Genomic DNA, 27,085 nt, shown 5'->3' on the forward strand with positions numbered 1-27,085 from the left:
CGTGACAAAATGTGTGTAATTGCAGGAAATAATATTTAAACCTGCACATGTTCCTCAACGCCAACAAGAGGGTGTGAGCAATTTCTCTCATGAACAGGGCTTGTTCTCATATAAATAGGCGTGGCGCACACACACGGGGGGTGGGCGGGTGTTCTCCAATTCTGGAAGAGGGTCCTGAGTGAAAAAGTTTGGAAACCCCTGAGTTAGAGACCACATTTTGAAGTAGTCAATTTCCTTCTTCTACTACTTCTAGGATTTGGCAAACAAACTGAAAGGGGGCATACTGCCACCTGGAGTGTGTTTTTTTAAGTATAAAAGCCAAGGTTGGCGTTTTACTGCCACATGTAGTTATGGAATGTTTGCTCACAAGTATAATTCATTGTGATGACCTGGATGGAATTATGTGATCCTTCCTTAACCCATAGGAAGTCCCTACCCAGTAGACTACTTCAAATTGCGAAAGTCCTCAATGGCGCTGCCCATGCTAAAACGTACTTTTGGGCACTATAGAGTCCTCTATCTATCTCTATGGTTTGACCATAGCCACAAGTTGTTCTATTTCATTGGGAAAAGCGTCCACTAGGGAGCGATAAAACTCAAAATGTGGACGTCAAACCCCCCAAATCCAGATCTGCAGAGGGTAGGGTATAGGTACCCACTATAAAGGGTAAATTAGTTACTTATAGCGAAAAATGTTAGCCTACCATTGTTCTTATACTATAGCCAGACTTCACCAACATAGTAAGTTCTCTGAGTACATATGTCTATTCCAAAGTGTTTATAAAAAAATGTATAAAGTGAAACACAAATGTTAACACTAATTTTACAGTACAAGGTTTAGGGATCTACTCCAGCCACAGATGCGCCCACCCGCGCATTAATCCATGGAATCAGCTCATTTAGAACCCGCCTACCTTCCTTGTCAATCTCAGCCGGGAAACTAGCGGTATCGCTGTACTAGGTTATCCATCTGGTCTACTCTCGGAAAGAGTGGGGAATTCTCGAGAAATCAACATGAAACGTCACGGGTTTTTGTGCCCTTTGACATTTATTTGCACTTGTGTCCTTATCGCTGCCATCTGCTCAGTGAAAGGTGAGTCCCGTTTATTTAGTTGGTTAACTCATCCAACCCTATCGCAAGAATCTACTGTTAAAACCTAATCCTTCAAAGGGACAATCCGGAGTTCAAACAATAACAAAGCGGCTGACCCGCTACTCGTTTTGGTAAACAGCTGAAAGATGTAGCTTGAGAAATATAACCACTCTCAAATTCACAGATAGACTAACCATCCATGAGGACTGACCATCCATGAGATCAACATTATAGTTTTAACCATGTTTTGACGCTATAGACCTACAGTGTATATTTACATTGACTTTGTTTACAAACATTGGATTAAAACAAGCTTAAATGTTGGGTTCTGATGAAGTTCATGAAGCATTTACAAATTATATTCTTTAATAATCAATGGCTATATGTCTTTCATTTAACAGTCCAAAAATGGATGTAGTAACTCCAGATTGTCCCTTTAACATGCAAGGACCTTATGTGTTACATTCAGAGGTAGACTGGCTCTGACAGACAAAACAGCCAAAGACTCCATCTAAGGTTCTAGAAACATACTGCCCTCTACTTTTATATCAGATACAAATATAAAATATAAACTTACTGTACAGTACACTGTTTCAACCAACAATATTTTTGAGTTACAACAAGTTTCTGGCATCCTTCCTTCACACACATACTGGTTACTCACAGGTGTTCATATTTGTATCATTTACCTGTATTGATTTTATTCAGATGACTATTTTTCACTGTAAAAGAACTAAGCAAAGTAACTGTCTGTAGGCCAACACTTAATTAATGCCAGATATAACTGCTGATTTTGCCTGTCACTCTCATGTCCAACTCTCTTGTATTTACTGCTCTGGCCCATACCTCTTGCATCAGACACTTACAATGCAATGTCCCAACTTTTCTCCTGTAGGTCTCAGTGAAAAGGTTAAATGTCACAGGAGATTGGAATCCAAATGTGGGCTGGATGATAAACATAACAGGATGAAAAATCTTTTTAATCAGGAAACTGTCATTTTCTTGTCATGACTTCTTTGTTTTTTTGTGTAGTCAGGTCTGTAAAATGAAGGGATGTCAGTTTCTATGATCCATGATTAGTTTATCATTTAACTCTCATCATGAATACAATTTCCCTGCATTACTCAGCTAAGAATTACATTTGAAGTGTGCTTTCAGTCAAGTGATTTTCCTTCTCACCTACTCAAACACACTTTTCAAGCTCTGCTTTCATCCTTTTTATGCATTTAATTGTGTAAATCATATTTTAAACAGTTATCACGTATCACCACTAAAAATATTTTGTCTGTCTAATCTTAGCTAAAAAAAAAATCACTAGAACTTAGTGAAGATTGCTGCTCTTTGCCTCAGACATTTCCTTGATCCAATCCAGAGGGCTGTACCTCTCTCAAATGGTCTAGGTGAGTGGAGTTGTTCAGACCATGGTTCTAGTGATGACAACCCCCATAAACCTAAAAGATCATCAAAGTTGGCGCTTCAAAAGTGTGAAGGGTATTATTTCAGTCCTGTCTGCTATTTTTAGGGCACCCCAAAGAGTCAATGTATGTAATTGAACGCCTGACTCAGACATATTGTTGCCATGTGATTTTTGATGATAGACTGTCAAGCCTGTACTTAAATGTAACGATATGGTTAGCAATGTATTTTTGTTACTCAACCCACCCCAATGCACACAGAAGGGTTGGAAGCACAGGGTCAGCCACTGTGCAGCACCCCTGGAGCAGATGGCAGCTAAATATTCAGTTCTCACCAGATTTTTACTGTCGGGCCTGTGATTCTACCCGGCAACCCTCCGCTTTCTGGCCTGTCTCTCTAACCCTTTAGGCTACCTGCCACCCCCAAGTAGGATCTGTTCTCTACTAGTCCTAATGTACACACAATAATACTGTATTTCCATAAGATATGCTTCACAGAAAGTGTATAAGAAGCTGTACCGATTGAATAGGAATCATCCGTATGTGATGTTACCTGTTCCCGCTGTAAAACAGCATTATCAGCCTACAAAGCTGCTATCTACAACCTAAAAGTGTCCCCATAGAACTGTTTAAAGAACCTTTTTGGTTCCCGGTAGAACCCGTTTGGTTCCAGGTAGAACCCTTTTGGTTCCCGGTAGAACCCATTTGAGTTCCAGGTAGAACCCTTTACACAAAGGATTCTACATGGAACCCAAAAGAGTTCTACCTGGAACCAAAAAGGGTTCTCTTATGGGGACAGACGATTAACCCTTTTGGAACCCTTTTTTCTAAGAGTGTATAGCTACTGTAATGAAAGGTCTACCTGTAAGCTTAGGCAACAATGTGCTCAATTATATCCGCATCACTATACAACAAAACATATGTTTCTTTGCAACATCTCTTGGAATACTTATAATGCAGAGATTTTCAGATTATCTTCAGAGAATTTAGAGAATCATCAGTTTCTCTCTGGTGATAGAATGAGCTCTGTATAGTCACCCTTATTTGTGCGCCAGGAATGTTTACCTCAACCACCTGTCCATGTTGTGTATTGATGGGTTCAGGTGATATACCTGGCTCAAGCCCCCTGACCCTCGACACACCTAGGTCGCGTTCCACTGCTTAGACGTTGTCAGATCTTACAACGAAAGAGTTGCTTGGAGTTTGTCAGAATTTGTCGGTTTTTGTTTGTCCACCCGCCTCTTGAGGATTGACCACAAGTTCTCAATGGGATTAAGGTCTGGGGAGTTTCCTGGCCATGGACCCAAAATATCAATGTTTTGTTCCCTGAGCCACTTATCACTTTTGCCTTATGGCAAGGTGCTCCATCATGCTGGAAAAGGCATTGTTCGTCACCAAACTGTTCCTGGATGGTTGGGAGCAGTTGCTCTTGGAGGATGTGTTGGTACCATTCTTTATTCATGGCTGTGTTCTTAGGCAAAATTGTGAGTGAGCCCATTCCCTTGGCTGAGAAGCAACCCCACACATGAAGGGTCTCAGGATGCTTTACTGTTGGCATAACACAGGACTGATGGTAGCACTCACCTTGTCTTCTCCGGACTAGCTTTTTTCCAGATGCCCCAAACAATCGGCAAGGGGATTCATCACAGAAAATGATGCAGTCCAATCCCTGTACCTTTTGCAGAATATCAGTCTGTCCCTGATGTTTTTCCAGGAGAGAAGTGGCTTCTTTGCTGCCCTTCTTGACACCAGGCCATCGTCCAAAAGTCTTCGCCTCACTGTGCGTGCAGATGCACTCACACTTGCCTGCTGCCATTCCTGAGCAAGCCCTGTACTGGTGGTGCCCCGATCCTGCAGCTGAATCAACTTCAGGAGATGGTCCTGGCGCTTGCTGGACTTTCTTGGGCACCCTGAAGCCTTCTTCACAACAATTGAACCGCTCTCCTTGAAGTTCTTGATGATCCGCTAAATGGTTGATTTAGGTGCAATCTTACTGGCAGCAATATCCTTGCCTGTGAAGCCCTTTTTGTGCAAAGCAATGATGACGCCACGTGTTTCCTTGCAGGTAACCTTGGTTGACAGAGAAAGAACAATGATTCCAAGCACCACCCTCCTTTTGAAGCTTCCAGTCTGTTATTCAAACTCAATCAGCATGACAGAGTGATCTCCAGCCTTGTCCTCGTCAACACTCACACCTGTGTTAACGAGAGAATCACTGACATGATGTCAGCTGGTCCTTTTGTGGCAGGGCTGAAATGCAGTGGAAATGTTTTTGGGGGATTCAGTTCATTTGCATGGCAAAGAGGGACTTTGCAATTAATTGCAATTCATCTGATCACTCTTCATAACATTCTGGAGTAAATGCAAATTGCCATCATACAAACTGAGGCAGCAGACTTTGTGAAAATTAATATTTGTGTCATTCTCAACATTTGGCCACGACTGTACACAACACGAGGGTCGCGTTCCACTTGAATAGCTGACAATTGGTGAAAGAAACTGAAACAGGTTGATACCATTGATGATTTATTGGCATGAACCATAAACTCAAAGACAGGTGTCACTTCTGTTCCCCTTTCCATCCCCTCCCTGAGTGTAATCAGCAGAGGAATTTTTGGGTTCCAGGTAGATTGGGTTCCAGGTAGAAGCCTTTTTGGGTTCCAGGTAGAAGCCTTTTTGGGTTCCAGGTAGAAGCCTTTTTGGGTTCCAGGTAGAAGCCTTTTTGGGTTCCAGGTAGAAGCCTTTTTGGGTTCCAGGTAGAAGCCTCTGTGGAAAGGGTTCTACATTGAACCTAAAAAGGTTTCTACCTGGAACCAAATGGGTTCTACATGGAACAAAAAAGGGTTCTACCTGGAACCAAAAATGTTTCTCCTATGGGGACAGTCAAAGAACCCTTTAAGGTTCTAGATAGCACCTTTTTTTTCTAAGACTTTAGGAGTCTCCACAAAATCATGAAATTCCTCGTACACTTTCAACACAACACTTTCTCTCACCCCTTTTGTCAGCTCCTCAAAGGAAGTGTTTTAACGCTGGTGTTCATGCTGTAACGTGTCTGTTGTTGGTTGGTATAAAGCCAGTATGCTCACTACAAAAGGTTGACCGAGGCTGTAAAACCCACTGATGAATAGAACAGCCCAGGTGAATGGTGAGAGGAGTGAGATCCCCACCATGCAGCCCTCTACATTACATAGACCTGGGTATCTAAAACACTTAGTATTTACATTGTACCAAGAGGGTAACTACATCAAGTATTCCTGTAACTCTATAATAAGCTACGTAGCAATACTTGACAGGGAGCACACCAACTATTTTTCTCAGGCAGGGAGCTTGTTCATGATTGTCAACTCTAATGACCATTCTCAGCTCACCTCTTCAAACTCCTGTATGTCATTGAACCTACCCATTGTAAAGCAACTATTATTCTGTTTTATGAATTGGAATAGTATGCTGGTATGTCATGTCATGGAGGACTGTAAGGTCACTCTTGGCTTAGTTGAACCATAAAACCACCTGTCTCCTACTGGATGTTTCTGTCCTCTCCTTCCTGTGCTCTGTGAGTCAGGACTTAGGCCCTCTATGACCTCCCAGCTAACATGGGCCCTCAACATCACCACATCTCCTTTGTGTACATGGAGGGAAACGACACTCGTTAGAGTGCCAGTGCCTGTATTAACAAAGTGTCTCAGAGTAGGAGTGCTGACCTCGTATCAGGTCCTCCCTGCCCGTGTCATCTTATTCATTATGATCTGAAAGAATATACTGACCCTAGAGCAGCACGCCTACTCCTACTGCTTGATAAGGGACGTCCCCAGGAGTCCAGGGACGTCCCTTATCAAGCCTCCAACTCTTCATGCTGTGATGTAAGATATGCTTGATCACATGTAATGGAGAGGCCATTGGGGTGAGGTGTGACTGCCTTTTGACTCAGAGATTGTCAAACTGTTTAAAACATGGCAGGTGCATGGAGGCTCCATATCGTGCCTTTATGGGGCCACCCTGTGACACTCCTCTCTCTCACGTAATTTTATTTCCTCCGCCCTCTCTCTCCCTCTCTTTACCACTGTCTCTTTCTCCCTCTCCCCCATTTCCCTGTCTCTCTCTTGCTCCCCCTCTTCCAGGAGACTACTGTGAAGTGAATCTCTGCCATAACGGAGGGACGTGTGTGACCGGGGTGGGGGAGGACCCATTCATCTGTATCTGTGCTGATGCTTTTACTGGAGACACCTGCCACCTCAATGAGACTGGTAAGGAGGAGTAGAGCTAGCCAAATATGGTCAAGGTAGGTCGAGGAGACTGGTAAGGAGGAGTAGAGCTAGCCAAATATGGTCAAGGTAGGTCGAGGAGACTGGTAAGGAGGAGTAGAGCTAGCCAAATATGTCAAGGCAGGTCGATGAGACTGGTAAGGAGGAGTAGAGCTAGCCAAATATGTCAAGGCAGGTCAATGAGACTGGTAAGGAGGAGTAGAGCTAGCCAAATATGGTCAAGACAGGTCAATGAGACTGGTAAGGAGGAGTAGAGCTAGCCAGATATGTCAAGGCAGGTCGATGAGACTGGTAAGGAGGAGTAGAGCTAGCCAAATATGTCAAGGCAGGTCAATGAGACTGGTAAGGAGGAGTAGAGCTAGCCAAATATGGTCAAGACAGGTCAATGAGACTGGTAAGGAGGAGTAGAGCTAGCCAGATATGGTCAAGGCAGGTCAATGGGTAAGGAGGAGTAGAGCTAGGCAAATATGGTCAAGGCAGGTCAATGAGACTGGTAAGGAAGAGTAAAGCTAGCTAAATATGGTCAAGGCAGGTCAATGAGACTGGTAAGGAGGAGTAGAGCTAGCCTAATATGGTCAAGACAGGTCAATGAGACTGGTAAGGAGGAGTAGAGCTAGCCAAATATGGTCAAGGCAGGTCAATGAGACTGGTAAGGAGGAGTAGAGCTAGCCAAATATGGTCAAGACAGGTCGATGAGACTGGTAAGGAGGAGTTAAGCTAGGCAAATATGGTCAAGGCAGGTCAATGAGACTGGTAAGGAGGAGATGAGCTAGCCAAATGTCATCAAGGCAGGTCAATGAGACTGGTAAGGAGGAGTAGACCTAGCCAAATATGGTCAAGGCAGGTCAATGAGACTGGTAAGGAGGAGTAGAGCTTGCCAAATATGGTCAAGGCAGGTCAATGAGACTGGTAAGGAGGAGTAGAGCTAGCCAAATATGGTCAAGGCAGGTCAATGAGACTGGTAAGGAGGAGTAGAGCTAGCCAGATATGGTCAAGGCAGGTCAATGGGTAAGGAGGAGTAGAGCTAGGCAAATATGGTCAAGGCAGGTCAATGAGACTGGTAAGGAAGAGTAAAGCTAGCTAAATATGGTCAAGACAGGTCAATGAGACTAGTAAGGAGGAGTTAAGCTAGGCAAATATGGTCAAGGCAGGTCAATGAGACTAGTATGGAGGATTAGAGCTAGGCAAATATGGTCAAGGCAGGTCAATGAGACTGGTAAGGAGGAGTAGAGCTAGCCAAATATGGTCAAGACAGGTCAATGAGACTGGTAAGGAGGAGTTAAGCTAGGCAAATATGGTCAAGGCAGGTCAATGAGACTAGTATGGAGGAGTAGAGCTAGGCAAATATGGTCAAGGCAGGTCAATGTGACTGGTATGGAGGAGTAGAGCTAGCCAAATATGGTCAAGGCAGGTCAATGAGACTGGTAAGGAGGAGTAGAGCTAGCCAAATGTCATCAAGACAGGTCAATGAGACTGGTAAAGAGGAGATGAGCTAGCCAAATGTCATCAAGGCAGGTCAATGAGACTGGTAAGGAGGAGTAGACCTAGCCAAATATGGTCAAGACAGGTCAATGAGACCGGTAAGGAGGAGTAGAGCTAGCCAAATGTGGTCAAGACAGGTCAATGAGCCTGGTAAGGAGGAGTAGAGCTAGCCAAATATGGTCAAGGCAGGTCAATGAGACTGGTAAGGAGGAGTAGAGCTAGCCAAATGTGGTCAAGACAGGTCAATGAGACTGGTAAGGAGGAGTAGAGCTAGCCAAATGTGGTCAAGACAGGTCAATGAGCCTGGTAAGGAGGAGTAGAGCTAGCCAAATATGGTCAAGGCAGGTCAATGAGACTGGTAAGGAGGAGTAGAGCTAGCCAGATATGGTCAAGGCAGGTCAATGAGACTGGTAAGGAGGAGTAGAGCTAGGCAAATATGGTCAAGGCAGGTCAATGAGACTGGTAAGGAAGAGTAAAGCTAGCTAAATATGGTCAAGACAGGTCAATGAGACTAGTAAGGAGGAGTTAAGCTAGGCAAATATGGTCAAGGCAGGTCAATGAGACTAGTATGGAGGATTAGAGCTAGGCAAATATGGTCAAGGCAGGTCAATGAGACTGGTAAGGAGGAGTAGAGCTAGCCAAATATGGTCAAGACAGGTCAATGAGACCGGTAAGGAGGAGTTAAGCTAGCCAAATGTGGTCAAGGCAGGTCAATGAGACTGGTATGGAGGAGTAGAGCTAGCCAAATATGGTCAAGGCAGGTCAATGTGACTGGTATGGAGGAGTAGAGCTAGCCAAATATGGTCAAGGCAGGTCAATGAGACTGGTAAGGAGGAGTAGAGCTAGCCAAATGTCATCAAGACAGGTCAATGAGACTGGTAAAGAGGAGATGAGCTAGCCAAATATCGTCAAGGCAGGTCAATGAGACTGGTAAGGAGGAGTAGAGCTAGCCAAATATGGTCAAGGCAGGTCAATGAGACCGGTAAGGAGGAGTAGAGCTAGCCAAATGTGGTCAAGACAGGTCAATGAGACTAGTAAGGAGGAGTAGAGCTAGCCAAATATGGTCAAGGCAGGTCAATGAGACTGGTATGGAGGAGTAGAGCTAGCCAAATGTGGTCAAGACAGGTCAATGAGACTGGTAAGGAGGAGTAGAGCTAGCCAAATGTGGTCAAGACAGGTCAATGAGCCTGGTAAGGAGGAGTAGAGCTAGCCAAATATGGTCAAGGCAGGTCAATGAGACTGGTAAGGAGGAGTAGAGCTAGCCAGATATGGTCAAGGCAGGTCAATGGGTAAGGAGGAGTAGAGCTAGGCAAATATGGTCAAGGCAGGTCAATGAGACTGGTAAGGAAGTGTAAAGCTAGCTAAATATGGTCAAGGCAGGTCAATGAGACTGGTAAGGAGGAGTAGAGCTAGCCAAATATGGTCAAGACAGGTCAATGAGACTGGTGAGGAGTAGAGCTAGCCAAATATGGTCAAGGCAGGTCAATGAGACTGGTAAGGAAGAGTAAAGCTAGCTAAATATGGTCAAGGCAGGTCAATGAGACTGGTAAGGAGGAGTAGAGCTAGCCAAATATGGTCAAGACAGGTCAATGAGACTGGTAAGGAGGAGTAGAGCTAGCCAAATATGGTCAAGGCAGGTCAATGACACTGGTAAGGAGGAGTAGAGCTAGCCAGATATGGTCAAGGCAGGTCAATGGGTAAGGAGGAGTTAAGCTAGGCAAATATGGTCAAGGCAGGTCAATGAGACTAGTATGGAGGAGTAGAGCTAGCTAAATATGATCAAGACAGGTCAATGAGACTGGTAAGGAGGAGTAGAGCTAGCCAAATGTCGTCAAGACAGGTCAATGAGACTGGTAAGGAGGAGTAGAGCTAGCCAAATATGGTCAAGGCAGGCGGACGTATTTACAAAGCTTTGAGTTTCAAATGGGACAATTCAATATACTGAGATTTTGGTCTTATCACTTCATTTTTAGAAGCAAAGCTAATTTCTTGGACTGGCACCCAGGCACTGGCTTCCATTTCTGTTCTTTAAACCTGACTGTTTTTTATTAAATAAAGCATATTCTCAATTTTTTTCCTGGAGCTTGTCCCGTCTTTATAAATGGTCAATCCACCCTTAGGTCCCTGCATTCCCAACCCCTGCAGGAATGATGGGTCGTGTGAGGTCATCACTCCGACCAGACGAGGAGACGTGTTCAGCGAGTACGTGTGTAAATGCCAGCCTGGCTTCGAGGGCGTGCACTGCCAGATCAGTAAGTTCCTTACTTGTGACTGTACCTGTCCTGTCCTGTCCTAATTCGCCCTGCTGACCCGGGCTTTCCTTCCTTCAAGTAATCCCAGATCTGAATTGGTTGGTTGGATTGGTGAAAGTAATAGGGAAGTAGTCGAACATGGCCAACATGTCTGTGCTACTCAGCGTTTCCCCTAGATTGTTGTCTTAAGATACATTTTTAAATTGAAGACAATTAATGCCAAATTGTTTTAGGTGAGGAGAACCAGAGCTTGGCTTGGGTAGGGTCCACTACCCCAATCCTAACTTCCACCATTCCGGTCAAAACAACAAACTGACAGACTGAATGGTGTGTCATGGCAGGTTGTGTTGAGGTATTATTAACATTAATGGGTGTAAAAGTTGGAAACGCCTGAGACATTTTCCACTCTGTGAATGAGTGTAAGAAAGCATTGTGGTGAGCTCATGATTCATGAGACTTTCATTCAGCTCATTGGAGAGCTGTTAGCTAATGAGGAAATGGCAACCCACCCAAGTCTCTTAGAGTGAAAAAGCGCTTTTACGGCCATTTTGACTAAATGCAGCATGACTGGGTGAATCGTGGATATGAATCTCCTTTCAATCTCCTGCTTGGAAGACATAAGATGTTCAGTGTGATCTCAGCTTTTGAACAAGTTGTGATTTAGCTCTTTAACCTTCACTGGGGGTCCAATCTGGTCCTTACTTAAAAAAAAAAAGTTAAATATGTGAGTAGTACAGAAGACATCACCTTTCAGTCATTAGCAGACACTCATATCCAAAGGGACTTTTTGTAAGTGCTTACATAGAGCAGAATGGATTAAAACAACTGTATTATCCACATGATATGGAAATGTCCCTTTGGCTTCACACTATGACGTAACATTAAAGGGGCAATCTGTGTTAAATACATCCATCTTTAGACTTTTAAAATGAATTATACATGCCCATTTCCCATGAGTTTAGATCAACTGTCGTACCCTATTAGAACCCCAAATATATAAACTTGTTTTACTCCTTTGTTTGTAAACAAATGAATTGCAGCCCAAAACTGTATAGCCTAAAAACATGGTTAAAACTATCATTTTGAGATCATGTATGGACAGTCCTTGTATCCATAGCTCTGTCCATGAATTATAAATATGTTGATTTCTCCAGCCCCTTCCCTCAGCTGTTAACCAAAACAGCAGCTGGGTGTCTTTTGTTATTGTATTGAAACTGCAGATTACCCCTTTAAAAACAGTGAGGTCGTTATGATGACATTTACAACATTTATTTGGATAACAAAAACCTAAGAATGAGTGTTCTAAACCCTTCTATGGTGAGGAGAGGTAACTGCCTGCAGTGCATCCCAGGGACACACCCAGGATGTGGTGAAGCGTGGGCTGCTGATGGATGGGCTTTAAATACTGTGTGTGTGTGTGTGTGTGTGTGTGTGTGTGTGTGTGTGTGTGTGTGTGTGTGTGTGTGTGTGTGTGTGTGTGTGTGTGTGTGTGTGTGTGTGTGTGTGTGTGTGTGTGTGTGTGTGTGTGTGTGTGTGTGTGTGTGTGTGTGAGAAAGAGAGAGAGAACACTGACTGGCCAGAACAATGCATTCTGAAAGTATTGGATCCTGTTTGAATAGTTTCCATCCTTCCTCAGAGGAATCACTGATCCAACCAAATTGGATACGTAACAGGCAACAGCATAGGTTCCACCACATACCTTTCACCTATCGACACTGTAAAACATTCAAGAAATCCATGTAGCTTAAATATACACATTTGCTGGACTTAAAATGTGTAAATTGTTGAGCTGACATGGAATACTCTACTTAACCTACTAATTTCTGCTCAGTCTGAGTCGAATTTGAAAAACAACTTACCTATTTGTGTTGCAAAGGAAACTTTAATATTTGAGTAGTAATGCATTATATTTCAGCCTCTAAAATATACAGTACCAGTCAAATGTGTCCAAACACTTACTCCTTCCAGGGTTTTCCTTTATTTTTACCATTTTCTACATTGCAGAATAATAGTGAAGAAATCAAAACTATGAAATAACACATATGGAATCATTTACTAACCAAAAAAGTGTTAAACAAATCAAAATATATTTTATATTTGAGATGTTTCAAAGTAGCCATTCTTTGCCTTGATAGCTTTGCACACTCTTGGCATTTTCTCAACCAGCTTCGTGAGGTAATCACGTGGAATGCATTTCAATTAACAGGTGTGCCTTGTTAAAGTTAATTTGTGGAATTTCTTTCCTTCTTAATGCATTTGAGCAAATCAGTTGTGTTGTGACAAGGTAGGGTTGGTATACAGAAGATAGCCCTATTTGGTAAAAGACCAAGTCCATATTATGGCAAGAACAGCTCAAATAAGCAAAGAGAAATGACAGTCCATCATTACTTTAAGACATGAAGGTCAGTCAATCCGGACATTTTCAGAACTCTGAAAGTTTCCAAAAAGTTCTTTGATAAAACTGGCTCTCATGAGGACCACCACAGGAAAGGAAGACCTCTGCTACAGAGGATACGTTCATTAGAGTTAACTGCACCTCAGATTGCAGTGCAAGTAAATGCTTCACAGAGTTCAAGTAACAGATACATCTCAACAACTGTTCAATGGAGACTGCGAGAATCAGGCCTTCATGGTCGTATTGCTGCAAAGAAACCACTGCTAAAGGACACCAATAAGAAGAAGAGACTTGATTGGGCCAAGAAACACGAGCAATGGACATTAGACCGGTGGAAATCTGTCCTTTGGTCTGATGAGTCCAAATTTGAGATTTTTGGTTCCAATGGATGATCTCCGCATGTGTGGTTCCCACCGTGAAGCATGGAGGTGTGGTGGTGCTTTGCTGGTGAATACTGTCTGTGATTTTATTTAGAATTCAAGGCACACTTAACCAGCATGGCTTCCACAGCGATACCCCATCCCATCTGGTTTGCGCTTAGTGGGACTATCATTTGTTTTTCAACAGGACAATGACCCAAAACACACCTCCAGGCTGTTTAATGGCTATTTGACCAAGAAGGAGAGTGATGGAGTGACCTGTTCTCCACAATCAGCCGACCTCAACCCAATTGAGATGGTTTGGGATGAGTAGGACCGCAGAGTGAAGGAAAAACAGCCAACAAGTGGTCAGCGTACTGTGTGTTGGAACTCCTTCAAGACTGTTGAAAAAGCATTCCAGGTGAAGCTGGTTGAGAGAATGCCAAGAGTGTGCAAAGCTGTCATCAAGGCAAAGGGTGGCTACTTCGAAGAATCTAAAATATAGAATATATTTTGATTTGTTTAACAGTTTTTTTTGTATATGACATGATTCCATATATGTTATTTCATAGTTTTGATGTCTTCACTATTATTTTACAACGTAGAAAATAGTAAAAATAAAGAAAAACCCTTGAATGAGTATGTGTGTCCAAACTTTTGACTGGTACTGTATGTAATAATGATAAACTGGTCCCTGACAAAAAATGTAATAACATCAAATGGAACTTGCAAAGGCAAAAAACATTGACTCACGTTGAGCATAAATTATTGGGTTAACGGGGTATACAATGTCAGCTCAACAATTTCCCAATTTTAACTTCAGCCATCTTGGATATTTATGTTCAATTTACTTTTTCTAAGTTGCATGTTTTGTGTGTACAGGCTTCTACCAGGTTTTCTGTAATACCCCCCTAGCCAGCCAGGAACTCTCCCTCCGAGGCACCTTTACAGCAATTAGCCATAGTCCACTCTAATCTCAGAAGGCTTTAGCAGAGCAAGGAGAGCGCTGCCAGTCCTGCTCTCTACACAGTAGGCCTAGCTATTGAGAGCCTCAGTGCTAGTTGGGTCAGTAGTTGCCATCTCATTAAAACAAACTGATATTCATGCATGGACTGGTACAAGACTTTTCACATTCCAGATTAGGATCTAGGAGGCTAATGCCACTATAACCCTTGTCCTTTCCATTCATTTCCTTGGTTTGTCCAAGTTTTCCATTGAAAGTCCAGAATCTGATTGAAAAACCAGGCGCTACTGACTACTGACCCATGCGACTACAAAACTGTAGATGATTCATAGCATATTTATAACCTCTAACTGCTAGTCTGACCACCTATTGCAGTGTTATTGCTGTCTGGTTGTCACCACCCACATTTGTTCTTGTTCTACCAGACGTCATAGATTTTATAGGCCTGTAGGTAGGGTGGATCCCAGTACTGTCTTGTTAGTCCATCGTTTGACACCAACATGGCTGGAATTCTCCTGCTTGGGTAGTGGTTGGATATACTGCTGTTTGTTATGGACCCCATTATTCTAGAATCTTCTGCCCTTCCTTCTAAGAATGGATCAAACCACTCTTGACCTTCTGTCAGTGTCCCTGTCTGTCATTGGCACAGACGTAGACTCGTACACACATGCAGGCGCACGCACACACAGACACACACACACAGTCTAAAGATAAACCTACGGCATTTAATCTACCTAATCAAGGTCAGAGATGTTATTTACTGAGTAGATTCTCAGAATGACTGGAGGGTGTGTGTGTGTGTGTGTGTGTTCTGTGTATGTGCATGCACGTGGGTGTGTGTGCTTGTATTTCTCAGTGCGGGTGTGTGTGTGTTGTCACGCCGTTGAGCGGAATGGGTTTTAGAGTTGGGACCAATCCTCTTAGAGTTAACAGGAACAGCAGCTAAACAGAAGATGTAGTGGTAAAGTGCTGTCTGCCCCCTAGATTACAACCTGGAAGTGGCTCCCAGGGACACTTAGACTGCTATAAACACAGTTTTCAACCACTGTGTTTACTGTTTATGGCCTATTTTTAAATTCCCGGGATGAGTAATTACAATATCAAGATGTTCTATCTCTGTGGTTACCAAATATTTCTGTCCGATGACCCACCAAACCATTTTGGAATTTTCCTGTGACCCACGGGCACTGAAAGAACGAACAAAGCAGATTTTTCGAAGGTCCACACCCTAGAACAAATCAGTAATGACTCGCTAATGTGTACCAACCCACCGTTTGGGATATACTGTTTTATCTGACGACAATAATCACTTATAAAATTCCGCTGACGCCAATTACTTTGAATAATTTTTGTTGTTGTTCAATAAGAAGCAAACAGGGGACCTACCAATGTTTTCTGTTGCAAAACATTTTGCTATGGTTTGCTATGGTGTGGACTAATGAATACAGGCCAGTTATAAGTCCATGTTATTTATAATACAACTGAGCCCCCTGGTGGGGACTAGAAAGAGCTGCAGCAGTGGACAGACTACCATAGACTACTCCCAGATCACCTCACCCTGCAGGCACAACATAGAACACACCCAAAACCACAACCCTGCCCTTCACCTGTGGTAATTAATGATGCCTGGCCCCAACATTGCCCCCAGCTGTGCCCCTGTCATCACCCCTGTGTCTTAGAGAACACACCTGCAGAGAGGCATTATGGAGGCACGCTGGTATCGTGGTGCTTCAAGGTTCACCCACCTGGCTGATTAGCCTGCATGCCAGGTAGTCTTACTACTGGGCTATATCTGACCTACCGTTGGGGTACAAGTGTACTGCATTTAGCCATCAGGGACTGTGTTCTCTCCTGCTCAGGTCCAGGGAGGGTTTTAGATGTCAGACCCAGTGGGCAGAACTGGTTCATTCTGATGTATTTTCAATCGTTATGGTCCAGTTGTATAGAGCAAATCTAGTTATATGACCAGATAAGGACAACAATGTTTAGTCTTTCTTGATGTCATGCTGAATAAAATCCATCCAGAAAAGTATTATGTGACATTATGAAGTCCCATGTCAGATTCCTATGTTAGGACAAGGTTTATTATGTGACATTATGAAGTCCCATGTCAGATTCCTATGTTAGGACAAGGTTTATTATGTGACATTATGAAGTCCCATGTCAGATTCCTATGTTAGGACAAGGTTTATTATGTGACATTATGAAGTCCCATGTCAGATTCCTATGTTAGGACAAGGTTTATTATGTGACATTATGAAGTCCCATGTCAGATTCCTATGTTAGGACAAGGTTTATTATGTGACATTATGAAGTCCCATGTCAGATTCCTATGTTAGGACAAGGTTTATTATGTGACATTATGAAGTCCCATGTCAGATTCCTATGTTAGGACAAGGTTTATTATGTGACATAATGATGACATAATGAAGTCCCATTTTCAGATTCTTATGTTAGGACAAGGTTTATTATAATGACATACCCAACTTCTATATAACTGTGTCTATCTCTTGTGCTTGTCCTGTCTAGATGTGAATGACTGTGAGAAGCAGCCATGTAAGAACGGTGGGATGTGTCGAGATCTGGATGGTGACTACACCTGCCTGTGCCCTTCACCCTACGTTGGAAAGCAATGCCAGCTCCGTAAGTATAGGGCAGGGGAATCACTGCGTAGTAGAGACTGAAACATGTCTACAACTCCGTGTATTACACGTTATGAACTGTCTCTCTTTGTACTTTAAGTCATAACCAGTATGTCCATATTAGAGATTATAACCTCCTATATAAGACAATATAACATATGTATGTCTCTGTATGTGTTTGTTCCAGGTTGTATCTCTCTGATGGGGATGGAGGGAGGAGAAATCGTAGAGTCTCAGATCTCAGCCTCCTCTGTACACTATGGCATTATGGGTCTTCAGCGCTGGGGTCCAGAACTGGCCCGGCTCAACAACCAGGGCATGGTCAACGCCTGGACCGCAGCCAACCATGACAAGAACCCCTGGATGGAGGTTAGAGAACCAAGTCAGTTTAGTAAATAATCACTTGTTGTGGTAATCGTGTTCTCAAATGGTGGGTCATAACCCACTGGTGGACCGTGGCCAGCTCCTCATGGGTCCACACTAAACTTTGGCTTGAAACATGCTTTTCTACTTGATGAAGTCACTCAATCTGGCCTCTCTATGGACATTGTCATGGAAAAGAAATGAAACACTTTTTCGATTTGTCTGAACGATGCCACACAGCTCTAGTAAAGTCTAAGCATGCAGTACACATATAAACAGCCATACACTGTACACTCTCAGAAAAAAAGGTGCCATCTAGACCATAAAAGGGTTCTTTGTCTGTCCCCATAGGACTACCCTTTGAAGAACCCTTTTTGGTTCCAGGAATAACCCTTTGGGGTTCTATGTAGAATTCTTTCTAGCTGGAACAAAAAAATTGTTCCTATGGGGACAACTGTAGAAACCTTTTGGAACTATTGTTTCTAAGAATGTATCATCTAAATCCCAGTGGGGAGGATGATTTAGTGGTTTGACCCCTGTCTGACCTTTCTCTGACCTCTGACTCTAGATCAACATGCAAAAGAAGATGCGCCTAACTGGCATCATCACCCAGGGTGCCAGTCGAATGGGCATAGCTGAGTACATTAAGGTCTTTAAAGTGTCTTCCAGCTTTGATGGTAAGACCTACACCCCCTACAGACCAGCGGGACAGAGGAAGGACAAGGTGACTTTACAATATGAGTTTACCATAGTAATATTCATTTATAGTTAGTGACTCAGTGTAAGTTAATTTAAACAGTTGTCCCATTTCCTACAGTCTACAATAACTTATAAAGGGTCAGATACGTTTCATCCTCTTAATGGTTAAGGTCAGAATTGTGGGAGGTTTAAGCTGTTCCTAGATCTGTTCCTACTGGCGTGTTTTACTTGGAGCTGTACAGTTGCTCCCACATGAATGCCTGTAACAACTTGGTGACCTCACTTCTGTGCCCTGTGCCACAGGTGTTTGTGGGTAACATTGATAATGACAGCACCAAGACCAACCTCTTTGACCCTCCCATTGTGGCCCAGTTCATCCGCGTCATTCCTGTGGTGTGTCGCAAGGCCTGCACCCTGCGTATGGAGCTGGTGGGCTGTGAGCTCAATGGTAAACAGACACCTCTACACGAGAAAATAGAGAGGAAAGACGACTAGACTGCATCTCAATAGTTTTAATTGGCTTCCTTTCCTCCTCGTCTGCATCGATCTGGAAACTCAGGACAGGTGATAGAAATATGGTCTGGCCATTTGGTGTCTGGTTTTTTACATCAGATGAAAATAAGGAGATAAAGAGAGGAAGCCACTCCAGACTGTTGAGATGCAGCTGTAAATAAACCCCCATTCAAAACCCCAGGGACATTCAGAGTTCTCTGCCTGAACCACAAATAGTCCTTGAGAAAACTTACACGCCCACCAAGTAAAAGGCATTAAGTTGGGTACATGCGGTCTCCTTGTGTTGACACTGTGGCTCTTCTGTCCAGCTTGCTGACAGTAAGAGGGGTTTGTTTAGATGGCCTAACACTAGTCTAGATTTAGTTATGGTTAGACCACATACTGTAGGGAATGGTTTGGACAGCATTCAGAGGGAGACCCATGCCGTGCAACAATGGAGACGGAATTCTTGACAAAAGCACCACCCATACACACGCACACTCACACACCATGTCCATATGTGTTTCCAGCCCCACCCTATTACTCAGTGTGTATAGAGCTACAGTTCAAATTGACTTGCTGCTAGTAAGGCTATTGGGCACCCATTATTTTCGTATTCCCTGCCTCACCTTTCCTATTAATTTCAATGCCTCCTTTATTCAATTTGATATTTGTTTATTATCAATATCTGTCTGGTACTTTAAATTACTTGGTCTTATTATTGACTTTCTGTACTGTGCATTTACACAGGAAATAATCTGCCATACATATCTGTCCTTCACTGTTTGTGTCATGCTATCTGTCCTTCACTGTTTGTGTCATGCTATCTGTCCTTCACTATTTATGTCATGCTATCTGTCCTTCACTATTTATGTCATGCTATCTGTCCTTCACTGTTTGTGTCATGCTATCTGTCCTTCACTATTTATGTCATGCTATCTGTCATTCACTGTTTGTGTCATGCTATCTGTGCTACAATGTTTATGTCATGCTATCTGTCCTTCACTGTTTGTGTCATGCTATCTGTGCTACAATGTTTATGTCATGCTATCTGTTCTTCACTGTTTATGTCATGCTATCTGTTCTTCACTGTTTGTGTCATGCTATCTGTCCTTCACTATTTATGTCATGCTGTCTGTCCTTCACTGTTTGTGTCATGCTATCTGTCCTTCACTATTTATGTCATGCTGTCTGTCCTTCACTGTTTATGTCATGCTATCTGTCCTTCACTATTTATGTCATGCTATCTGTTATTCACTGTTTGTGTCATGCTATCTGTGCTACAATGTTTATGTCATGCTATCGGTCCTACAATGATTGTCATGCTATCGGTCCTACAATGATTGTCATGCTATCTGTCCTACGCTGTTTATGTCATGCTATCTGTCCTACACTGTTTGTCATGCTATCTGTCCTTCAACGTTTATGTCATGCTGTCTGTCCTTCACTATTTATGTCATGCTATCTGTCATTCACTGTTTGTGTCATGCTATCTGTGCTACAATGTTTATGTCATGCTATCGGTCCTACAATGATTGTCATGCTATCGGTCCTACAATGATTGTCATGCTGTCTGTCCTACACTGTTTGTCATGCTATCTGTCCTTCAACGTTTATGTCATGCTGTCTGTCCTTCACTGTTTATGTCATGTTGTCAAATCAATCGATCAATCAGTAAGTGGCTAATCTGCATGCCTTGAGCTGCAGTGTTGGCTGGTGGAGGGATAAATTAGGAGGATGGGCTCCTTGTAATGTACTCCACTGAGTGGGTGGTTCTTCACTTGGGTGTGATCATTGGTTTCTCTCTATTGGTTCTCTGTCTCTCACCTCCGCTCCTTTCCTGTCCATCATTGTCTCTCTGCTGTTTTGTTTACAGTATATTCCAACACGACAGGTTGCTCTGAGCCAATGGGCATGAAGTCCCGCCTTGTCTCTGATGGACAGCTCTCGGCGTCCAGTGCCTTCCGCACCTGGGGCATTGATGCCTTCACATGGCACCCACAGTTCGCCCGGCTAGACAAACAGGGCAAGACCAACGCCTGGTCCCCCGCCACAAACAACCGCTCAGAGTGGCTACAGGTGAGACTGACTCCACCAGCGCTAATATAATGATGAGATCTCCTCTTTTAAATGGGTAATCTGGATTCCAAAAACAAACCTCTTGTTTTGGTAAACAGCTGAGGGAAGGGGCGTGGAGAAATTTAACCACACTCAAATTCATAGAGCTATGGATGCAAGGACTGAACATCCATGAGCTCAAGCATAGTTTTAACCATGTTTTGAAGTTGGTGTTTGTTTAAAATTACATTGTTTACAAACAATGGAGTAAAACAGTATTTTTGGTTCTGATGGAGTAAAGCAGCTAAACGTCTATTCTTTAAGAACCAATAGCTAGCTATATACACTACCATTCAAAAGTCTGGGGTCACTTAGAAATGGCCTTGTTTTTGAAGGCTACTCCATGTGAGAAATCACCAAGAAACTGAAGATCTGGTACAACGCTGTGTACTTTCTACTCCCTTCACAGAACAGCGCAGACTGGCTCTAACCAGAATAGAAAGAGGAGGGGGAGGCCCACAACTGAGCAAGAGCACAAGTACATTAGAGTGTCTATTTTGAGAAACAGACGCCTCACAAGTCCTCAACTGGCAGCTTCATTAAATAGTACCCGCAATCTCTTCAGATTACCTCAACAAATTGACAACTACAATACCAAAGGTCTGCAAGGCTGTAATTGCTGCAAAATTGAGGATTCTTTGACAAAAGCAATGTTTGAAGAACACAATTATTATTCAATGAAAAATCATTATTTATAACCTTGTCAACGTCTTGACTATATTTCTTATTCATTTTGCAACTCATTTCATGTATGTTTTCATGGAAAACAAGGACATTTCTAAGTGACCCCAAAATTTTTGAACAGTAGTGTAAGTAAAATACATGTATGTACCAATCCCACATGACCATTTTAAACTGTCTTCTTTAACAAAGGATTACAGGAAGCACTTTATTTTTGACAGTTTAGAAATGACATGGTAATTACTTGGAAGTTACTTGGTAAAATGGTATTCATACAGTAATAACCTATGAGTTACTTGTTTATGTCTTTAGGATGGGAACTTTTAGTTACCAGGTAGTTCCCAGTTGTGTTGAATTAGTTGTAGTACGTACCAGAGTGTACAGATTGTTACCGCATAATTTCTTACTAAATACCATCTAAATATCAATGGAAACAGTGCTTAGAGGAAGGATCACTTTCTCTTCCTAATATGATTTGTAACACAAAAATTCATGGATCATTTTTATCATCCTTGTGGGATTCTGACATCTGTTCTTGCTTCATACTATTTTATATGATGAAACAGCTATTCAATATTGGGCAGAAATAGTGTGGTAAAACAGAGCTCAGGGATAGGAGACTGAGATATGTTGACGTAGTATCTTTGTTTATAAACTTCACCCCGCTTCTTATTCTGAAAAGTGAAGACATTCCTGTGAGGGGAGTCTACCTTTTAGTAGTTGTAGGTTTTTATGACACAGATGAAGGTCAGATGGACGAATCGTTTGAAATGGAATAAACCTTTTACTTTTTTCACCTGAAATCAATGTGTGTGAACTATCCTTCTCTTTTCTACGGTGGTTTTTCTACAGTAGACAAGACACGTTTTGTGATTTTATTTGACCTTGGGGAAAGGAGCTACTTCGTAAATACCAAAATACAGGGTTCATTGAATTGAAGGTATTATCTCATCATTAATCTGGTCTATATGCTACTGTCTTGTCCTCCATGATCCTGTCCCAGGTGGACCTGGAGAAGACCAAGCATCTGACAGGCATCATCACCCAGGGGGCCAAGGACTTTGGGGTGGTGCAGTTTGTGTCCTCCTTCAAAGTGGCCTACAGTGACGACGGACAGACCTGGAACCTGGTGAAGGATGAGAACACCAACACAGAGAAGGTCTGTGAACCATTGCTTACAATGTATTCTCATTATGACAGTCTCATATATTGGGGCTCCCCAACAAAATAAGTATTTTTCAGCTTCATAGTTCTGATACGCTTAACTAGCTTCCTTTCCTTGTCTCCTCTCCTTCATCGCCACTGATCTTATCTGTTAGATGATATATGTCTACCCAGCCATTTCAATGTTCATAAAGGAAAGGAGAGGAAGCCATTTAAAAGCAAAGGGACACAGACATACTATAATCTTTTTTACCCTGACTATTTGATTTCAACAGTAGGGATAAGGGGTTTTGCAAACCTCTGCACAGTTTGTTGACATGAGTTGGGACCTGACTGTGTTTTCCGTGCCAATTTACGGACCCCCTCTCCGGACCCCCACCATGTGTGTGGAGTGTATCCCCTGGTCCTCTGTGAATGATCTCTTTACTTCCTGTTTTGCCCCTGGTTGGATGAGTGCTAGTGACGCTCAGCCCTGTAGCCCCCCTCTCTGTGTGGGATAGTGGAATAGGAGAGGCCAAGCTTCACCCCCATGGGAGTATTGCAAGCAAGTGGCTGTTTAAATTTGCATTGGGGGCCTATGCTGAATAATTCAATGACCTTCAGTGATGTATAAACAACCAATATTTTCATTGAGTGTAGACCCTTGACATTATATGACGTAGCCAGGGGCTTCCTCAGAGGGACTGGGAGGGAAGTTGTGTTTGGGTCGTAATGCTGTCATGAATGAGGTCATAGTTCAGACCAATTTACAACCCTTGATGGGAGGGCTCAGACATTGACCTTTGACCTTTACATATTGGATCTGTCCTCCCATTCAGTAGTCCATTAAAAATGACTGTTTCAATGAATATGGTGAATATTGAAGTTTATCTGAATAATAACTGCTACACACATTAAGTCATGTCTTAACACAGTTGGGTAGGAGATTGAAAAACTGAAGTGAACCTTGAAGGACTCCCGCACACTGTGTATAATGCAAAAAAAGACATTTGATGAGTCCCTTTCAACATACATATTTGTTCAGATGTAGAATTATTCACAGCATACAACAAATATGGTAGTTAACCGTTGACCATTTGTGTGTGTGTGTGTGTGTGTGTGTGTGTGTGTGTGTGTGTGTGTGTGTGTGTGTGTGTGTGTGTGTGTGTTCCCTGACAGATATGGTAGTTAACCCTTGACCATTGATGTGTGTGTGTTCCCTGACAGATATGGTAGTTAACAATTGACCATTGATGTGTGTGTTCCCTGACAGATTTTCCAAGGCAACATTGACAACAACATGCATAAGAAGAACCTGTTTGAGCCTCCATTCTACGCCCGCTACCTGCGCGTTGTGCCCTGGGAGTGGCACGAGCGCATCACCCTGCGCATGGAGCTGCTGGGCTGTGACTTCTAGGACTACATTACCCATAATCCCAGTGCTCCACTCAGCCCTCCACCCAGTCTCCATACCGTACCTGTCCACACTTGACCCACACTGGAATCAGTCACACCTTCCTCTGCACCAGGACATAGAAATCTAATGTATAGAATGTACATTGGGAAATTGGGTCAGGTTCTAACTTTCCAGGACTTTGCATCAATAGAATATGCTCCAGATTAAGTCTGCTCTACAGCTTGTATTTCTACAAATATCTTTGATTTTTTTTTTATTCTCCAGCTAAAACTGATCAATTCCAATTGGTTTTCAATCCTTTCCACAGTGACTGTGGCACAGTGTCAATTCTAAATATATGGGCTCTCACATTCTCTTTGTAGAATTAGGGTATGTCTGAAATGACAGCCTATTCCCTATGTAGTGCACAATTGTTGACCTATTGGCAGTACATGTGCTGTGGTCAAAAGTAGCACAGTATAGGGAACATGTTGGACAAGCCCTTCCCCCAGCGCTGCCAGTTCCAACACGTTCCAAACACTCACAGTTCTGTGTGATGTCACTTTGCCAGCCGACCTAGCAGCTGCTTGTCCCGCCGTGCTCTCTGACATTATGTATCCAGGGTGAAAGCCTTCTATTTACAGCAGTGGTATTCAGGGTCAGGGTCGACAAATAAAAATAACATTCTATCCCAGTCGGCGTGGACTTATCCTAGTTGGTGGCAACCTAAAAAATGAAGAGTAGCCAACAGCTTATAGTATGGGACAATATACGTTTTTGAGAAAGATTGGTTCTCTTAATTTTTATAAGAGAGATGAAAAGACAATGAATTGAAGGTTATTTGTTGATGTAAAAATCTAAACTTAGAGATTTGAAGGTTGTGTTTTTAGATTTGGGTTGGGGTCACCAGAAATTCTGCCGAAAAAATGGGGTCCCTGCTGAAAAAGTTTGAATACCACTGATTTAACACAGGAGGTTGGTGGCACCTTTAATTGGGGAGGACGGGCTCGTAGTAATAGCTGTCGCAGAGTTAATGGAATGCTATCAAACACATGGTTTCTATGTGTTTGATTCCATTCGCTCCATTCCAGCCATTATTATGAGCTGTCTTCCCCTCAGCAGCCTCCACTGTGATTTACAGTAAACAAAAGGCTCTGTCGAGGACCACAAAAAAGCAGCTTGCAGTCCTGATGTGGCCCCCAGACCTGGAGTTAAAGACCCCTGGTCTACCATAATATAGATGGGAGAGTATCAAAGGGAGAGTAGACACATCAGCTGGTCGATATGAGCACTTAGTAGTATATTAAAGCAGGGCCTGTGTGCAATATACTTTTTTGGGAAATAGCTGGACATAATAAATTAACGAATGTGTTAATTGACAATGGAATTATTGTACTGTATTTTACCTACACTGTATATTAATTGAAGGAAGGACATTGCTTTTTAAAGTGAAACTAAAAGCTGCAAAGGATTGTTCAGTATGATGGTGTACCTTTCACACTTGATCCATGACCTAAGTTTTTTTCCAATTTAGCAGATTTGTTTATGTTCTAATAATAATCTTGCATTCCAAGTGGGCCTAAAACAGTTTTTTTCCATAATTTATTAGCAGGAATGAAATCGTACAGACGAGACAAGTAGAAATTATTGAGTGAGTAGAAATTCGACAATGTTGTGGTTTTTAATTCTATTTTAAAGAAATCAACTGTTGGTCTTCAACAGACATCATTAATTAAAAAAAGTTGAAAAACATTCTGTGTTAAACATTTTGATTGAAAAGAATGTCCATTACATAAGACATTGCACGGGTAGACATTGATGTTAGTATTACAGTAATAGCATCAACTTAGTTAGAAGCATAAAAAGAAGTGTCCCTTTGTAATTTCGCCCTTCTGCCTAACTCTCATTGACAGGCAGATTCTCTCTCTCTCTCATTTCTCTTTGTCCCTCTACTACTTCCCCCTTCTCCTTTTCCTTCCCTCTCTCTCCCTCCCACTGTTTCTTCCTCTTCAATTTGTGTCCATGCCGCTGCCAGGATGTTACAGAGCAGAACTTTGTGTTCCCCCATTCTCCTGCCTGACCTGTCTGATCATACTGTCAGGACGGGTGTGTCGTGGACAGCAGGACAGAAAAAAGTTGGTTCCAGCAGAAGTGGGACCTGATTATTAAGTGACATCATGGGGTCTTGTTTATGGGGCTGTGTGTGTTAGTGCATACAATCTGAATTGCTTTTATAAAATAAACAGACACTCTTAAACTTCATAGTTGCAATAAACGTGTTTACAGCCAACGTCAGTATAAACTACAGTAATTTAGTTGACTCTTTGGGCGTGATGACTGTCCAGAAATAATGCTCTGTTCCCGACTTCCCGACTGTACAATAGCAGAATAATTCATAAAACACTCATTAAGGCTAGACTAAATCATCTCAACCTTTTTGAATGAAATTCGATGTCCATTTTGGTGTCCCGTACATGTTGGGACTAGGAAGTAGTCTGGCCAGTCCAGTGTGAACCACAGAAGACAACCCATGGGTTTGTCCTAAATGGTACCCTAATGCCTTTTGACCAGAGCCCCATGGGTCCCTGGTCAAAAGTAGTGCACTAAATAGGGAATAGGGTGCTTTTTGGGATACATGCCATTGATGACCACTCTACCGCTCTGTTGTAACACTGTCCGACCCCTGGGGGATTTCCATTGTGGGTCAGACCATAGTCCTGTCTGTGTCTCACCCATCCAAACATTCCCTGGCTGCGTCCCAAATGGCACCCATCTAAATATGGTACCTTTGACCAGGGCACATAGGGCTCTGGTTAAAAGTAGTGCATTATATAGGGAATAGGGTGCTTTTTGGGATACATGCCATTGATGACCACTCTACCGCTCTGTTGTAACACTGTCCGACCCCTGGGGGATTTCCATTGTGGGTCAGACCATAGTCCTGTCTGTGTCTCACCCATCCAAACATTCCCTGGCTGCGTCCCAAATGGCACCCATCTAAATATGGTACCTTTGACCAGGGCACATAGGGCTCTGGTTAAAAGTAGTGCATTATATAGGGAATAGGGTGCCATTTGGGACAGGGCATCTATGACCCAATACAAGACTCTCCTGGCAGGGCAATAGACTGGTGTTTATAGTAGTAATCAGACCCTCTTAGCGCCTCATCTCCCTGATATTAACACAGGCTGGTATGTCTAGCCCCTGGCCAAGGCTTTCAACTACACTCTGACTATATGTTAGCACTGTGTGTGTTTGTGTGTGGTTTTACTATCCTTGTCACAAAATCTTAGTCACAAAATGTTACATCTAAATAAGATGTTTGGTGC

General features: G+C 42.7%; 2 protein-coding genes across 3 annotated transcripts in view; one reads left to right on the forward strand and one right to left on the reverse strand.

Moving 5' to 3' along the window:
- LOC106562454 (monoacylglycerol lipase ABHD2) overlaps nucleotides 1-1,084 on the reverse strand; it is a 29,224-nt gene extending 28,140 nt beyond the window's left edge. The window contains exon 1 of the mRNA XM_045709019.1: nucleotides 915-1,084. The gene's annotated coding sequence lies outside the window, so the exon portion shown is untranslated. The remainder of the gene's footprint in view (nucleotides 1-914) is intronic.
- On the forward strand, nucleotides 844-25,508 carry LOC106587816 (lactadherin). Of its 2 annotated transcripts, none has more exons than XM_045709011.1 (10): nucleotides 844-1,093; nucleotides 6,627-6,752; nucleotides 10,373-10,504; nucleotides 16,752-16,865; nucleotides 17,052-17,233; nucleotides 17,796-17,951; nucleotides 18,230-18,374; nucleotides 20,295-20,497; nucleotides 22,221-22,376; nucleotides 23,634-25,508. In XM_045709011.1, exons 1-10 carry the CDS (start codon nucleotides 1,015-1,017, stop codon nucleotides 23,775-23,777), a joined length of 1,437 nt encoding a protein of 478 aa, XP_045564967.1. In that variant the 5' UTR covers nucleotides 844-1,014; the 3' UTR covers nucleotides 23,778-25,508. The 2 variants fall into 2 exon arrangements, with proteins under 2 accessions (XP_045564967.1, XP_045564968.1); XM_045709012.1 differs by having other exon boundaries at nucleotides 20,313-20,497.
- Nucleotides 25,509-27,085: the final 1,577 nt, after the last annotated feature.

Source organism: Salmo salar, chromosome ssa26 (genome assembly GCF_905237065.1).
Source record: "Salmo salar chromosome ssa26, Ssal_v3.1, whole genome shotgun sequence".
NCBI classification, from domain to species: Eukaryota; Metazoa; Chordata; class Actinopteri; order Salmoniformes; family Salmonidae; genus Salmo; species Salmo salar.

What these genes read in the sequence shown, in the direction of transcription:
- LOC106587816 (XM_045709011.1), top strand. Translation starts at nt 1,015, where the DNA reads ATGAAACGTCACGGGTTTTTGTGCCCTTTGACATTTATTTGCACTTGT. An exon ending in GGGCGTGCACTGCCAGATCA is followed by an intron (nt 10,505 to 16,751) that starts GTAAGTTCCTTA and finishes TGTCCTGTCTAG; the next exon opens with ATGTGAATGACTGTGAGAAG. An exon ending in AGAACACCAACACAGAGAAG is followed by an intron (nt 22,377 to 23,633) that starts GTCTGTGAACCA and finishes GTTCCCTGACAG; the next exon opens with ATTTTCCAAGGCAACATTGA.